General features: G+C 40.5%; 1 protein-coding gene across 2 annotated transcripts in view; it reads right to left on the bottom strand.

The window, feature by feature from the left end:
• Positions 1-5,156: 5,156 nt before the first annotated feature.
• The window catches only part of Pnpt1 (polyribonucleotide nucleotidyltransferase 1), a 35,650-nt gene continuing 24,525 nt past the window's right edge, over positions 5,157-16,281 (bottom strand). The window contains exons 23-29 of one of the 2 annotated variants that reach the window (XM_048427536.3): positions 16,140-16,223; positions 14,727-14,833; positions 14,590-14,645; positions 11,579-11,657; positions 10,437-10,484; positions 9,156-9,329; positions 5,157-7,273 (exon numbers count right to left, since the gene is read on the bottom strand). In XM_048427536.3, the coding sequence (XP_048283493.1) occupies positions 9,171-9,329; positions 10,437-10,484; positions 11,579-11,657; positions 14,590-14,645; positions 14,727-14,833; positions 16,140-16,223 (533 nt within the window). In that variant the 3' untranslated portion in view covers positions 5,157-7,273; positions 9,156-9,170. Of the gene's footprint in view, positions 7,274-9,155; positions 9,330-10,436; positions 10,485-11,578; positions 11,658-14,589; positions 14,646-14,726; positions 14,834-16,139; positions 16,224-16,281 lie in introns of those variants that run through there. The other variant, XM_048427537.3, reaches the window with a different exon arrangement.

The raw sequence follows: 16,281 nt of genomic DNA, 5'->3' as shown, positions 1-16,281 counted from the left end.
GAGCAGCCTGATGTGGGTTCTGGTCCTCTGCAGGAGTCTTAAATGCTAAAACATCGGTGTCATAGAAGCTTTAATAAAGTGACATTTATTTGCTGAGGGGAGGAGCTTTGCTACAACATGGTGTAGAAGTCAGGACAACTTGCCAAGAATCCCTTAACTTTTTTTACTCTGTGGGTCCTAAAAATGAAACTCAGGTTGTCAGTCTTGGTGGCAAGTACATTTACCAATAGAGATATCTCCCCTGCCTGACATAGTTATTATTGGATTAAAAAAAGTCATATGAGGTTGGTGTAATGCTGTCTCTTAAAGACAAGCCATGCCCACTTCCTCCCGTCTGTTGAGACAGGCTGATCTTCAACTTCCAGCCCGAGTTCTCTCTCTTTTCTGTCTCCTTCTCGAAGAGGCAGCTTCTGTTTCTCTCTTCTCTCTCTCCTCCCCTCTCCCCACCCCGCCCTTCTACTTCTCCCCCTTTCCTTTCATAACTCACTGAATAAATATCTAACCTCACTCTGCATGGTGTGCCTATCCAGGTCTCTGTCTGTTGCCTGATGCAGCGTATCTCCCTGCCCTGGACCAGCACCTGCATCCATCCCTGCCTGGGACTGGCTGCTCTCAGGGCCCACTGCCTGCCACCACATGGCCTGCTGGCACTGCTGGGGGACTTACAGCGTTTTTGCTGCCTGCTGCTGCCGGGGATCCTGCAGCATTTTTAGTAATCCATTTTATTGGTGCCTTGACTCGGATTGGCTCTCACACCCTGAGTCCTTTTTCCGGGGTCGGGATCCTGAACCAGGTATTTTTTTTCCACAACAACCATGTGTTCCCTATCCCTCAGCGTGATTTCTACAACCTCAAACAAAGGTCCCACCTAGGCTAGGAGTGAAGAGTTCTGCTTTCTCAAGATAAATGTTAACAAGTGTGACTAATAGCCAGACCTTGGGCTCCAGGAATATTGAATTAGATCTGTTCTACCTCAAACAAAAGTCTAAGGATCCAACTAATTTCCAGTTCCCTTAAGGTATTCCCAGGGAGTGGTTTGCCTACAGAATGTTTTGGTCTAGGGTATGAGCTTGACTTGTTTTATTCTAGCAACAGAATGTTTAACTAGGAATATAGTCTGTGACCTTCAATTGGTGTGTTCTTTTCCTTGTATCATATTAATGCAGTCTTTAGTCTTACTCCTACCTTTTTGGGGTCAGGGTATTTTAAGCAGTTGGAAATTAAACACAGGCGAATCTTCAGTACTCACTGGAATTCCCTCCCAATACTATCCTATATGTTTCTCTGTTTTATTATTTTCATTCACGTCTTCATGTTCTTTACTATATTTCTAAATCCCCATGCTTCTACCCTGGCAAGAGGTATTTTTGTTGAGGATGGTTCCCAACATGCTTACCAACGGAAGATCTAAGAATCCAGTAGCTTGGTCCCCAAGGCTGGATGTCTCAGCTGGTCTTCTGTCTGCACCAGAATTCCAAGGAAGTAGGGTCCAGAACAGGAGCATGTAGGCAAAAAGAGCAGCCTGCCTCTTCCATGTCCTTACACAGGCTGACAGCCTAAGGTGTGGCCCAGAGTAAAGGTGGCTCTTCCCACTTCAAATGATTTAATTTAAAAAAATTCCTGGATATACCTAGGTATACTATCTTAGAGTCTTATTGCTGTGAAGAGACACCATGACCATGACAGCTCTTATAGGGGAAAACATTTAATTTAGGCTAGTTTATAGTTCAGAGATTCACTTCATTGTCATCATGGCAGGAGGCAAGGTAGTGCACAGGCAGACATGGTGACTTCCTCTAACATGGCCACACCGAATCCTTTCAGATAGTGCCACTCCTTATGAGACTGTGGGGTTTCCATTTTCATTCAAACCTATCCAGCTGCTTGGGTTTTAGTTAACAACCAGGGATAACCATCACAGATGATACATAACTAAGAAAACAAGTAGTAAGATTGGATTTGGGAAAACCTGAAGCCTTAAAATGTGAATGAGAGCCCCTTAGGGATTTTGGTAGTACAGATAGATACCTCTGGACCCTTAGACCTTGTAGAAACAGCTCATAAGTCCTTGTGAAAGCACTTCCCTCCCTCTTCAAAGTCCTTTACTATATTTGCCCTGATTTTCTCTTTGAGCTGTCTTCACAGCTAGGTTTAAATCTTAGCACAATCTGGGGGGTTTGCTGGGCCTGTTAAAGAGGGTAGATTACACATTAAAGGAACTAAAATCAGCTAGCATGTGGTATTTAGAAGTCAAGAGTACACTTGGGATTAGGTTTTCAAAGTGGTCAGTTAAGGGTCTTTATAACTTCATTGACTCGTAGTCTTTGGGAGCAGATAATTTAACCTTAGTGTCGACTACAGGGATGGGCCAAACTTGTTGCTGTCTTAGCTCTTCAAAGCTTGACTTTGATGGCTTTTGTTCTTCACATAGCAGCTTCTGACTCCCTGAGAAGACAGCTATTTTGATGTGCTCACTTGTAAATCCTAATTGTTTTGTAATAAGTGGCTTAGGTGGTCATCTGCAAATGTTTTTGTTTTTCTCTGACACTCCCTTTTAATGTCATAACATTGATCTCAATAAGACCACCAGAGAGTTGAATAATAGTGGTGCTTGTTACGTTCCTGACTTTGAGGGCTGTGGCTCCAGATTTATGTGTGGAGCTTGAGAGATGGCTTAGTGGTTAAGAGCAATGGCTGTTCTTCCAGAGGACCTGGGTTCAATTCCCAGCACCCACAAGTGCCAGTTCACAACTGTTACTTCAGTTCTAGGGATGATACCTTTACACCAATGCACATAAAATAAAATTAAATTTTAAAAAAGATTTATGTATATACCATATGCATTTAGAATCCTGCTTAGGCCAGAAGAGGGTATCAGATCCCTTGGTACTATAGTTTACAGGTGGTTATAAGCCACCAGGTGGGTGCTGGAAAACCAACTCAGGTCCTCTGCAAGAGCACCAACTGCTCCTAACTGCGGAGCCATCTCTCTAGCCTGTTTCTAATTTTTGATAGATATTTGCAAAACTAAAGACATTATTTATTGAGTTTTGTAAGTCACTTCTTTGGCATCTGGTTATGTTTGCCCCCTCAATATTTTATTATAATTTTTATACTTTATGATAATTATCTACATATTTTGTGCTTTATTTCATTTAGCATCGTCTTTTAGTTTATGAATTATTGGAAATTATGGAAATTTTATAGCCACAATTTAAAAATATTAACAGGTAACTGTAGTTTTCATGAAACATGGTATTTTTCAGTGCTCCTAGAACATACAGAACAAAGTTACCTCAATTCTAACCCTTTTCACTGTTGAAACTGCTTCAACTCAACGGTTTGCCCCCTGTAATGGTCTGTCCTGTCCTTTTAAGAGACCAGCTCCGCCTTCCCCCCTCCCCCACCAAGGCAAGCTGATTTTAAGCTTACAGCCAGAGTCCTTCCCTTTTCTGTCTCTCTCCCAAAGAGGTAGCTGCTGCCATGACTCTTCCTGCCCTCTAGGACCCGCTGGCCCTCATGACCAGTGGGCCATTCGGGGGCTTCCTAACTGGGACTGGGTACCTTCATGGCTGGCTGCCTGCTACAGCCACTTGGGGACCTGCAGCATTTTTATTAGACCCATAACACCCTCCCCTTGTCATCCCTTAAAGCCAGGCTCACATGACTTCTCTGTATTAAGAAGCAATTAAAATTACAGTTCTTAGAAAGCCTATTTATTTATTTATTTTAATGGCACATTTCCTCTACCCGACTCATTTTAAGTATGAGGTCTATGATACCCAAACTGGGGTCAAATATCTGGACTTAAGAGAGTCTCCTGCTTTAGCCTGAGGGGTTTGAGGATTACAGGTGCCGGCCACTATGACCAACTCATCACTGTATGAAATGACCATGTGTGTGTATGTATGTGTGTAGAGGCCACAGATAAATCTCGTGCCATTCATTTTGAAACAGTTTCTTGGAATTTCCAAGTTAAGACTATGCTGGCTGCCCAGTGAACACCACGGAACCATCTCCATCTCCCCGGTGTTGGAGTTACACGTGCAAACCACCACGTTTGGGTTTTTATGTGTGTTCTCGGGATTGAACTCTGTTACACCTATAACATAATTTAAAAATACATGTTTATTCATTTAGTATGTGTATGTGCATATACATGGGCCATTACACACATGTGGAGGTCAGGACTTACTCTCTTTATACTATGTGGATCTCTGGGATGGTAAATGCCTTTACCTACAAAAAGTATCTTGCTGGCCCAACATTTTTTTAAAAAGCCTCCTTTTTACATTTCTTATGCATGTGTGCACTCACTTGCCAGTATGCGTGAGGTCAGAGGACAACCTGGAGTCAGTTCTTTCCTTCCATCACATGGTACTAGGGATTAAATTTAGGTTGTCAGACTTGGTTGCAAGAGCCTATATTGGCTGGCCCATCTCACTGGCCCATAACATGACTTTAAAAATAACAAAGACAAAAAACAAAAACCGGATGCATGTATGCAACTCCAACACTAGAGAGGCAGAGATGTTTGGGCTACATTGCAAGAAACCTTTGCTAGAGTGTCTACCAACTTTTTATTAATTAGTAACTATATTGTTTCCAAAGGAACCAGTACATCATACTATAGCGCAATAGTCATAAAATGTAGGTTTTTCTTTTTGTTTGGTATATGTTGGCAGGGACTGAATTCAGGGTCTATTAACATTCTCCAGTTGAGAAGGGCAGGGATAGAAGATTCACCACTAGGGTGGGGATGTCTTTAGAAGTAGCTTCATGTCTATTGCCCATTGCTCTTGTATACAACCCCAATGAATTCACTTGCTTGGCTTGGTTGGACTACTTGGTTAGGTGCCCCTTCTCTCTGTGTTAGATTCCCCAGAAGGGATACAACAGTCTCCAACTGCTTCCTACAACAGCCACCTCTGTTAGTTGATGGCTTCACTCACAAGTTTTCCACCGATATCAGAACCTATTACCTGTACAACTCTCAAGCTAAAGTTGGCAGTGGAACTGCTTCTTCCTCTTCAACCATGAGACTGCTTTTTCTTTTTTTAATCCCTGACACTCAATGTCTTTATATTCTCTTTCCCATTTCTACTGTCTGCCTTTCCTATTATCAAGTTTCATGAGAAAGCATTTGTCAAAGCCTGTTAAACTTTGTGATTCCGTTTATTCCTCAGAAATAACTAAGCATGTTTGCCTGATTAAATGTTTTGAAAATATCTCCTCTCTCCACTTGTTATATATATATAAAACAAATTTTATTACATTTATTTACTTGGCATTGGTGCTTAAGTACCATCGTGCATGTTTGGAGGTCAGAGAACAACTTGAGGGAATTGCTTCTCTATTCACCATGTGGGTCCTCAGATATCATAGATGGTTGTGAGGCACCATGTGGTTTCTGAGAACTGAACTTCTGGAAGAGCAGTCAGTGCTCTTAACCTCTGAGTCATCTCTCCAGCCCTTGACTATATTCTTAATACAAAGCAAAAGACGAAATTATGTGAAACTGACTTATAAAATGAAAGTGTTGCTGGGCGGTGGTGGCGCACGCCTTAAGTCCCAGCACTCGGGAGGCAGAGGCAGGCGGATCTCTGTGAGTTCGAGACCAGCCTGGTCTACAAGAGCTAGTTCCAGGACAGGCTCCAAAGCATACAGAGAAACCCTGTCTCGAAAAACCAAAAAATAAAAAGAAAATGAAAGTGTTATTTTGTCTTCACATCTCCTATTTCATTCAGGTCTCTTTAAATATCTATTCAGAGAAGTGGTTCTGGATTATTTCATTTCAAACAATAACTTCTTATCACTTGTCCTGGCTGTGTGATTTTTATTTATTTATTTTTTTGGTCAACTTTATACAAGCCAGGATTATCTGGGAAAAGGGAGCCTCAAGCAAGAAAATGCTTCCATCTGATTGGCCAATTGTCAAGGCTATGGGGGCATTTTATTGATTAATCCTTGATGTGGCGGGGCCCAGTTCACTGGAGTAGTTGGTCCTAGATGGCATAAGGGAGCAGGGTGGGCTGTTGGGCGGTGGTGGTATACACCTTTACAGCCTGGTCTACAGAGAAACCCTGCCTTGATACCCCCCGAACAAAAAAAAAATATATAATTCTATTTATATATAAAAGTATTTATTTAAAAAGGCAGGCTGAATAAGCCATTGAGGGCAAGCCAGTAAAAAGTATTCCTCATGACCTGTTTTAGTTTCTTCCCTTGGCTTTCTTCAACAGATTGTGATCTGGGGAGTGTAAGCCAAATAAATCTTTCTCTCCCCAAGCTGATCTTACTCATAGTCTACACTGCAGCAGTAGAACAGATCACTTCACTCCTTTCTATTACAGTATCTGCTTCTTTGTCCGTGTTACATTCTTGCTTACTGCCAGTTTTCTTCAAGCAGAAGTGAACATGAACTTCGGCTCTGTTTGCTGACATCCCCTGTACATGCCATAGTGCTTAGTCCATAGTGGTGTTGAATGAATGTGATGCTTGGCTGAGCTGAACAGAGACAGCAGCTCATGTTCATGCTTCTATCTAAGATCCAGAAATTTAAAATGTTTTGGAAGGGAAAGAAAACAGTCACATAAAAACCATAATTTGAGCAAGTCGGATGGCTCAGCAAGGAAAGGTACAAGGATTATTGTGAAGTCTGATGCCCTGAGTTTGTCTCCTGGAACCCACACAGTGTGAGTGAACCAACTCCAACAAGTTGTCCTGATCCCCGCACACATACAATGGCTTGTAAGCGCACAAAATAAATATATATTTATATATAAATTACACTTATATATAAAAATTTAAACACTAATTCATGGTATGTTAAAAAAAAGGGTCATAAAAGATCATTTTGCAAGTAGCAGTATTCAGGTACTATAAATTAGTTTTTGGCATATGACAGGCTCAGATTAGAAACTTCATTAGAGGGTCTGGTGGTGGTGGTGGTGGTGGTGCACACATTTAATCCCAGCACTCAGGAAGCAGGCACAGGTGGATCTGAGTTCAAGGCCAGCCTGGTCTACAGAGCAAATTCCAGTACACCCTTGGCTACACAGAGAAATGCTGCCTCCAAAAAAAGCAAAAACAAAAACTTCATTAGAAATTATGAAAAACGACCATGAATTGAATAAAGATGAAGGGAAGACTGGCTTGAATGGTAGGCTGCTGGTTTATGCAGAACCGAGGGTGCTGCTGCTGTTGGCATTAGTGAGCTGTCCATTTAAATTCTGGCTTCATTTTTTCCCAAATTATTAGCAGTTTAGAGTCCCTTTGAAAAAGAAAAAAAGAGCAAATTTAAGAAAACCAAATTATAATTCTGAAATCCAAACAATAAGGGTTACTGTCCCTTAAACTAAGGGTTATAGCACTCGGTCACTTTGACAAATACAGAAAAACAGTATATCAAAAAAAAATCAAATTTCATTTTTAATTTTCAGTTCCTTTCACTAATTCAGAAAGGGTATCAGTGCTGTTTAATATGCTATTTTACACAGAATAGTGTTTGTTGACTTACATATAAATGTACCTTTAAAGTATTTGGCTTGGACAGACACATATTTAATAGCTTATGACAGCCCTGAGTAAGAATTCACATATATTTTTATAAGAATTATAAAAGGATTAGACAGTCTAAATTATGTAGTAGCAGCTTTTTTTTTGTGGACTAGTAGCATGTTTTAAATTATAGCAATGAGCTAGGTATGGTGACACATGCCTTTGATTGTAGGACTCTAGGGTCTGACAGGTAGATGTCAGTTCTAGACCAGCCTGGTACCAGGCTATCTAAAGCTACATAATGAGACCTTGTCTAAAGAAAAAAAATTAGGACAATTAACATGACAGTTATTTCTAGAAATTACATTAATAATTTGATTGGTTCCTTCAGCTCTTATACCAAAAATATATATCCACACAGTGGTAATTATATACACACAAAGAATGACTCTAGTGTTATCTTTTATATTTAGATAATTAAACCAGTTGGACATGGTGGTGCACGCCTTCAATCCTAGCACTCAGAAAGGCAGAGGAAGGTGGATCTCTGTGAGTTTGAGGACAGCCTGGTCAAAGTGAGTTCCAGGACAGCTAGGGCGGTTACACAGAGAAACCCTGTCTGGAAAAACCCAAGAAAAAAAAATTCACTCTAGTGAGAATCTCATTTATAAGATTCATCTCACTATATTTATGGTTTTGTGAAAAGAATACCATTAAAAATGAAACCAAATTAGCTCCCTCAATGACAATTAAATGTGTAATTACGGTGAAGAAAAGGTTCTGGCTTTCAAAATGGCAAGTTCTAGTATGCAAAACAGCAGTAGCTAGGCACAGTTGTTGGGTAGAGGTGAGCCATAAGATGCCTAAGGCAGAATGGTCATTAACAAATATGAGAAGGAAGGCAGTGGAAAAGAGCCTTAGGAGAGCATACATTTTTCAGTAGTTTACAATTAGAGAAACAAAAAGGTAATCTGTCCTAAGATATAAAAATAGCTTTACTTTTTTATTTACTTATATATACACTGTTTTGCCTGCATGTATGCCTGCAGGCCAGAAGAGGACACCAGATCTCATTACAGATGGTTGTGAGCCACCATGTGGTTGCTGGGAATTGAACTCAGGACCTTTGGAAGAGCAGGCGGTGCTCTTAATCCCTGAGCCCTCTCTCCAGGCCCCCTAAAAATAGATTACTTTAAATGATAAATACTTATTGGTTTTATATATAAATAAGGCAAATATAGGCTGATCCTGAAATTTAAAAGGCACATCAAATGTACTGTAGAATAATCTTTTCGTACATTGTGAAGATATACCACTTGGATTGATTTACTAAAGAGTTGGACAGCCAATAGATAGGCAGGATTTCCAGGCACAAGCAGGATGGATATTATATAGAAGAGGTAAACAAGCCGTTGGACAGCACATAGATTAGAAACGGGTTGTTATAAGAGCTAGCTAAAAACAAGCCAAGCTATTGGCTGAGTTTTCACAATTAATAGTAAGTCTCTATGTTGTCATTTGGGAACTGGCTGGCAATACAGAAAACTCCACCTACAGAAAAGAGCATTTTAATACAAATATATTTAAATTATATAGAAATCTACACATTAAACGGGACTATTAAAGTTTGCTTTGCAGAAATCACTGTGGAATACCATTTCCAAAAGGAGTCAAGGGGAAGAGTTGGATGACGACTGTGAAACAGACTCTCCCATTACAATGCTGCTTCTATCATTTAGAGTTTTGACAGCAGTTATAGCCGGAGACTGGAGGACTTTGCGGGAAAGCCTCATTCTTCCATCAGCTGGATCACGACCAAAGTATTTGACCTATGTAAAAGAAGCATATTTAAAGTTGAAAAAGACATTTAAATTTATGTTGTGCAGATAAGGCAATAATTAATATTTGTGTCTAATAAAAGCACTGCTCAGTAATAGAGACAGAGTAAATATATTCTGATTAAATAGCTGTTACAAAAAGACAAAAGGAATCAAAGTATAGTGCCCTATTGGAATCCCAGCACTCGGCAGGAGGTTTGAGTTTGATGCTAGCCTGAGACACTGACTAAAATAAACCAATCAATAAACCAATCAACCAAAAAGGGCAAAAGACATTTAGTTTTGTTTCTGATAAACTAACTGTGCCTTTTATGGTTTCTAAGTCCCTATACTGTACGTCCAAAGTCACAATTCAGTTAAGGGCTTTTTCTCTATGACTTGGGGACCATTGCATTAGCATATACTGTTCCATGAAGAAATAAAACAGGGGAACAATGCAACAGGCTTAAAGTCCCCTTTGATGTACAGCACAAACATTTGGAGAGATGCTCTTTGGCCCTCATCTTTCCCCAGAGCTGTTTAAACACCAGAAGCTCAGATGGGGAATACACTTGTGGCCATATTTACTCTGGTATAACCAACAGAACACACTCAGATCAGCAACAATCTGTTCACTGATAGAGGACTACAAGACAGGGCCAGTTTAACTATCAGAATTCTAGATCCCAGCAACAGTACTCTTAGTTCACAAACATTTAATGTCAAGTACAGAGTCTCACTTGCTCCAAGATGACACAGCTTTCCACCATGTTATCAAGTCTGTCTCCAAATGACAAGACTGCACAACTCTAAAGGTGGAGTTCTTCCTTCCTTCCTTCCTTCCTTCCTTCCTTCCTTCCTTTCTTTCTTTCTTTCTCTCTCTATCCTCCATCCCTCCCCCCCCGCCCCCCCTTTCTTTCTTAAAGCTAAATTGAAAGCTACTTGAGGGAAAAGATCTTACTCTTAATCCTTAGCAAGTCTGGTTAAGCTACCCTGACTTCTTAAAGAAGCAGTGTACAGAAATATAAGCCAGAGGTGATAGTCTATTCCTTCATAGATACTAATTGGAATCTTAAGTTCAATTCACAACTTTAAAGATAATACATTGAACACAAGTACCTGAATTTCTTGACCAACTTCTAATCCTAGGGCAGTGGGATGTTTAATCTAAAAAAAAATTAATTAGTTATATATAATTATCCAGTAACCACAGAAGTCAGCACATTTCCCTAAGTGAATAGCTATATTTGTTTTTCTAATGACATCTATTAATTACAAACATTGCAAACAACATAAAAGTAATCAGAAGAAAATGAAAACTACTGTTACCACTTCAGTGTCTAGCCCTTCAAATGTCTATTTCGTGTACAGTATAAATGTGGGCTGAGGCCGGGCGGTGGTGGCACACCTTTAATCCCAGCATTTTGAAGGCAGAGGCAGGCAGATCTATGAGTTCGAGGCCTGCCTGGTCTACAAGAACTAGTTCCAGGACAGGCTCCAAAGCTACAGAGAAACCCTGTCTCAAAAAACCATGGGTTGGGGATGTGGCTTACTCAATATGTTAAGACTGCCGTTTCATAGGCGGAGGTGGCACATGCCACTAATCCCAGCACTTAAGAGGCAGAAGCGGGCAGATCTCTGCAAGATGGAAGCCACCCTGGCCTACAAAAGTGAGTTCCAGGACAGCTAAGATTGTTACAAAGAGAAACCCTGTCTTGAAAAATCATGAAAAAAACAAACAAAAACCCAAAAATGTCCTTTCATATGAATAACTGAAGCATTATAGGTGAATATTCCAATTATAGTCCTTTAGAGAGGGCTGTTCAGTTTCTTTACATTTCATCACTGTGAACATTAGTGCCTGGTGTACTTAGACTGTTACTAGGCAAAATATACAATTCTCAACAGTTCAGGTAATTTTAATATTAGTTATTTCTAACAATTACAGAAAGTCAAGTCTGAGATGCGGAGATGGTTCAGAAAATAAGGATACTTGCTGCACAAAAACGAGGACCTAAGTTCAAATCCTCAGCGTCTGTCTAAATCCCCAGGAATAGTTATGCATGGACTATGACCCCAGTGTTGGGGAATAGAAAAGGGAAGATCTTTGGAAGTGCTGGCCACCAGCCTGGATGAGGAATGGTAAACTGCAGCTGTAGAGAGCACGGCTCAAGGGACACCCTGTGCTCCTCTGTTCTCCATGCATACACGTGTGTGATCACACCGTGCACTCACCACACACACAAATCTGGCCTTCTCACCTTTCGCTGGTCAAGTTGTGTATTATGAAGTAGCACAGCAGTCATGTTTGGATACAGTTTTACCATTACGCCAGTGTCTCTACAAAAAGACATCAGCTTGGTTAAAACAGTAAGTACATGGACGGACAAACAGAGCTGATGCTTTCACAGAAGCAGGTGTCAAACCAATCTCCAGACTACATTCAAGGATATATTATTCTTGCTTTCTTTTCTTTTTTAGACAGGGTCTCAGTGTAGTCTTGAAACTCACTCTGTAGACCAGGCTGGTCTTGAACTCAGAGATCCACCTGACTCTGCCCCAAATACTGGGACCAAAGGTATGTACATGTACCAGCATGCCTGGCTTCTAGGATACATTCTTATTCTTCTTTTTCTTCTTATTCTTCTTTTTTTAAAGATTTATTTACTTATTATATATACAACATTCCTTCCATGTATGCTTGCATGCCAGAAGAAGGCATCAGATCTCATTATAGATGGCTGTGAGCCACCTTGTGGTTGCTAGGAATTGAAGTCAAGAGCTCTGGAAGAGCAGTCAGTGCTCTTAACCACTGAGCCATCTATCTTTCCAGTCTGTCCCTCTCTTTCCTGTCTGTTAGTACTTGGAATTGAACCTAGGACCTCATACATAATTAATAAGATCATTAATAATATACCACATATCCTGAGCCCAAATAATTGTTTCTCAATAGAAAATTATGCCCTATATTTAAACATTTGTGACTAAAAAATGGACAAGATAAAGGAAAAGTTTTTATAATATGTATTCACCTGTGTTTCTCTTCAGAACTTATAACGTTTTATATTTATTTAATATGTACATTTTTGCCTGTAAGTATACATGTATGTCTGTGCACCATGTGGAGGTCAGAAGAGGGCATCATATATCCTGGAATTATGAATGGATGGCTGTAAAAAGTTCTCCTTTTTTCTCTAGTCTGAAAACAATCAATTGCATTGCTTGTTTTTCATCTGTAATGTTAAAAAGATTATCCCATTCTCTTTCATTAGTTTTAAAAAACTTTCAAGAAATATTCAAAATAAAGTCTTCCTTTTTTTTTTCTCCCTCCGAAGCAGGGTTTCTCTGTAGCTTTGGATCCTGTCCTGAAGCTAGCTCTTGTAGACCAGGCTGGCCTCGAACTCACAGAGATCCACCTGCCTCTGCCTCCCGAGTGCTGGGACTAAAGGCATGCACCACCACTGTGGGACCCTGTCCTCCCTGATCCTTGAGACCAAAATACTGGATGCAAATAATGTTTACGCTAACCAGCTAAGCTTCCTGCTAGTTCCGTCCTTGGTTCTGCTACAGCCTGGTACATTAGCCTGAGGGATCTATTTTACTTTAAAATGGTAATTTCTCAACCTGCCTCAAAGAAGCTCAGGCACCAAGGCCCATCTAACCTGTCTGACATTGTCTTGAACCCTCGACCACCTGCCTGGGGAAAAACTCCCACAGAGGCCAGTTTCCCCAGCCCCCTCTGGGTGGGAGGAGTTTTCCTTTACTGGGGCCTTTATTCTCCTTCCTGCTCCTGGATGGGAGGAGGCCTTGCCCTTTTGATCCCGGTTGCCCACTGGTATAAATACTCGACTTGAGTTTAATAAAGTTGCCATTTACTCTTGGTAAATGAGCAAAGGTCTCTTTTTTTGTGTGTGTGTCTGCTTTAAACCCTCAGGACAGTCGTCCATTCTCGTGGGCCCGAGTTCGGGAAGGCACGCGCCTGAATCGGGTGTGGGTATCCACTGGAAGGCGGGGTCTAACACACCAACGCCTGGCAGAAGTGGCATCTTGAGATAATTTCAGCTGGTAAAAATACTTTTGAGGTTAAAAGTGATTTAAAAATGTGTTAATTAAATATCAAATAATGACGTAGAAACAAAAACAATAACAATAAAAAGGAAATACTCATTTGTATGTTTTAGGTTTATGGTTTGGGGGAAAATAAAATTGGTATAAAATATAGTTTGAAAATAAAATATGGTAAAAAATTTGGTTTAAGAAAAAAATTCTCATGTCAGAATCTATTATAATTATAAAACATGTTACTGAAAACTACAGTGGCACAGAAAATAAAATTAGCTAAAAAAACAAAAAATAGATGGGGCTAGAGGTGTAGCTCAGCTGTAGAGGGCTCACATGCTCACAGCCTATGGGTTGGCCCCAACACTACCAAAGCAAGTCACCGTTGTGCACACCTCCCAGTATTCCAGAGGTGAAAGCAGGGGAATCAGAAGTTCACAGTCAAAGATGGATCAGCAATTAAGAGTACTGGCTGCCTTTCCAGAGGACCTGGGTTTGAGTGTCAGCATCACAACTGATCACATCTATCTGTAACTCTATTTCAAGGGAATCTGATGTCCTCTTCTGACCTCTGTAGGCACCAGACACACATATGGTGTAATATATATGTATGCAAAATAGGTGTATACATAAAACAGATAACAAACATAATAAAACACAAAAGGGGGTGGGCCTGGAGGGAAGTTCAGTGGTTAAATGCACTTCCTGGTCTTCCAGAGAACTCAGGTTCGATTCCCAACACCTGCCTAGTGGCACATAACTGTCTAACTCTAGTGCCTAGGAATTCAACATCCTCTTCTTGTCTCTTCAGGCATGGTGGGTAGACATACATGCAGGCAAAACATCAACAGTCAACACATACAGTGAAAAGTCACTCCCAGCTACACACAAATGTGTTCTCTCTCTCTCTCTCTCTCTCTCTCACACACACACACACACACACACACACACACACACACACACACGGTTATTGGCATATATCTAAATACAAAGTGAATCTGGGCTTGCAGTAAAAATTAAACCCATGCTGGGCGGTGGTGGCACGCGCCTTTAATCCCAGCACTCGGGAGGCAGAGGTAGGCAGATCTCTGTGAGTTCGAGGCCAACTTGGTCTACAAGAGTTAGTTTCAGGATAGGCTCCAAAGCTTCAACGAAACCCTGTCTCAAAACACTCCCCCCTCACAAATCGAACCCATTGTTTATTTGTAATTACCTGATTTCAGTTATTGTAGCGGTATAAACTGCTCCAAATTCTAACTGTTGCTCTTGCTGTAAAGTAAAAAATCATTAGGTAAATAAAGATAACAGGAAAAAAAATAGGAAAAAAACACTCCTAAGATCTGTACTTACATCATCTCTGCAAATTTCGGTAATGAAGTCTCTTGCCTCATGCATTGCACTAGGTGTTGGTGCAAATATGGAGAAGGTTTCTTCATCAATCTGACTAATTGTTACACCTTTAGAATAAACCCAGCATCATGGTGAGGGATGGGAGTCAAAATAGAGATACATTAAAATTAACAAACTCATGCCAGAGGAGACTAATCCAAAAAGGAATGTGAGAACAGGGAGAGATCTGGAAGCACCTGGGTTGGGTTTCTCCTGTCTAATGACTGTTCTTAGTGATGGAGTCACTCATCATGAAGCTCACCCTGCTCTCCCACCAAGTGCCCAGCACTGTGTGAGGTCCCATGAATGTAACAGTGAACCATGCCGTAACCCATCAGGGCTCATTTGTTTTTACTCCCACAAGACAGGGTTTCTCTGTAGCTTTGGAGCCAGTCTTGGAACTAGCTCTTGTAGACCAGGCTGGCCTCGAACTCACAGAAATTCGCCTGCCTCTGCCTTCTCAGTGCTGGGATTTAAGGTGTGCACCACCACTGCCTGGCCAACAGGGCTAATTTTACTAGGTCCTGTGGATATAACAGTGAGCCATGTCCTATCCCAGCAGGGCTAATTTTTAAGGCTTTTGTTTTACTCTTCCATTGTGACTGGGGATTGTAGAACATTTTCACCGTCCTCTTTTACTTTCCACTTTTAGAATGAATCATGTCAGTTTCTTACTCTTAACACTGGTTAAGGCACCTCTGCTTCTTGTCTTTTAGCAAACTCAAAATACAACTATTAAGTCATCTCAACATTGTTTCTAGATGAAACAAGTTAAAATGTGACCATTTCTGCATATATTCTTGTTGTTTTTGTTTTGAAACAAAGTCTCAAATAAATGTAGCCTTTGCTGGCTGGCTTGGAACTCAGTATGTAGACCAGGCTACCCCGGAACTGCCTGCCAGCTGCCTGCCTGAATGTACCTGTCTCTGCATATACTCTTTAGACAAGAGCTTAAATGAAACTCAGTCAAAACTGCACAAGTAGGAGGAGTTAATAACCCGTAAGTTATTTAGTTATAAAAAGCTAGAAATTATTTGGGAATGTTCAGTTTTAAATGTGGAAGGAGTATGATGGATTTTGTCTTTCTCTTCTGTGAGACAGGCTCTTGCTACGTCTGTCTCCAGGCTGTCATCAAATAGTGGGATCACAGGTATGACCCGCCATGCTGCTTTATCCTTCCTGAATATAGTTCAGCGTTAAGATTTGTTGACTTGCTAAAAATTCCAAAAGAATACTCACAGGCAAGACATCTTATACTTTCCTTCTTATCTTTTATCTCTCAAATACTATTTCTGGAGTAACACACTAGAGAAAAATAGCAAACTTATATGATTTGGCATTTAATGATACGCTCAAACTTAAGACAACTCTTACCTGTGTCAGCCTGAAGTTTTTTTATGTGATATCCACCCGGTCCAACAAATTTTGCTCGTTTTGATAATGGAACTTTAATTGTTTCTGAAATGCAATACAGACAATCATATAAAGAAGCCAAAGACATAGGAACCTAAACGTA

Source organism: Myodes glareolus, chromosome 8 (assembly GCF_982192425.1).
Source record: "Myodes glareolus chromosome 8, mMyoGla1.1, whole genome shotgun sequence".
Lineage (NCBI taxonomy): Eukaryota > Metazoa > Chordata > Mammalia > Rodentia > Cricetidae > Myodes > Myodes glareolus.
The sequence above is the reverse complement of the archived record's forward strand: the minus strand, read 5'-3'. Positions and strand labels throughout refer to the sequence as shown.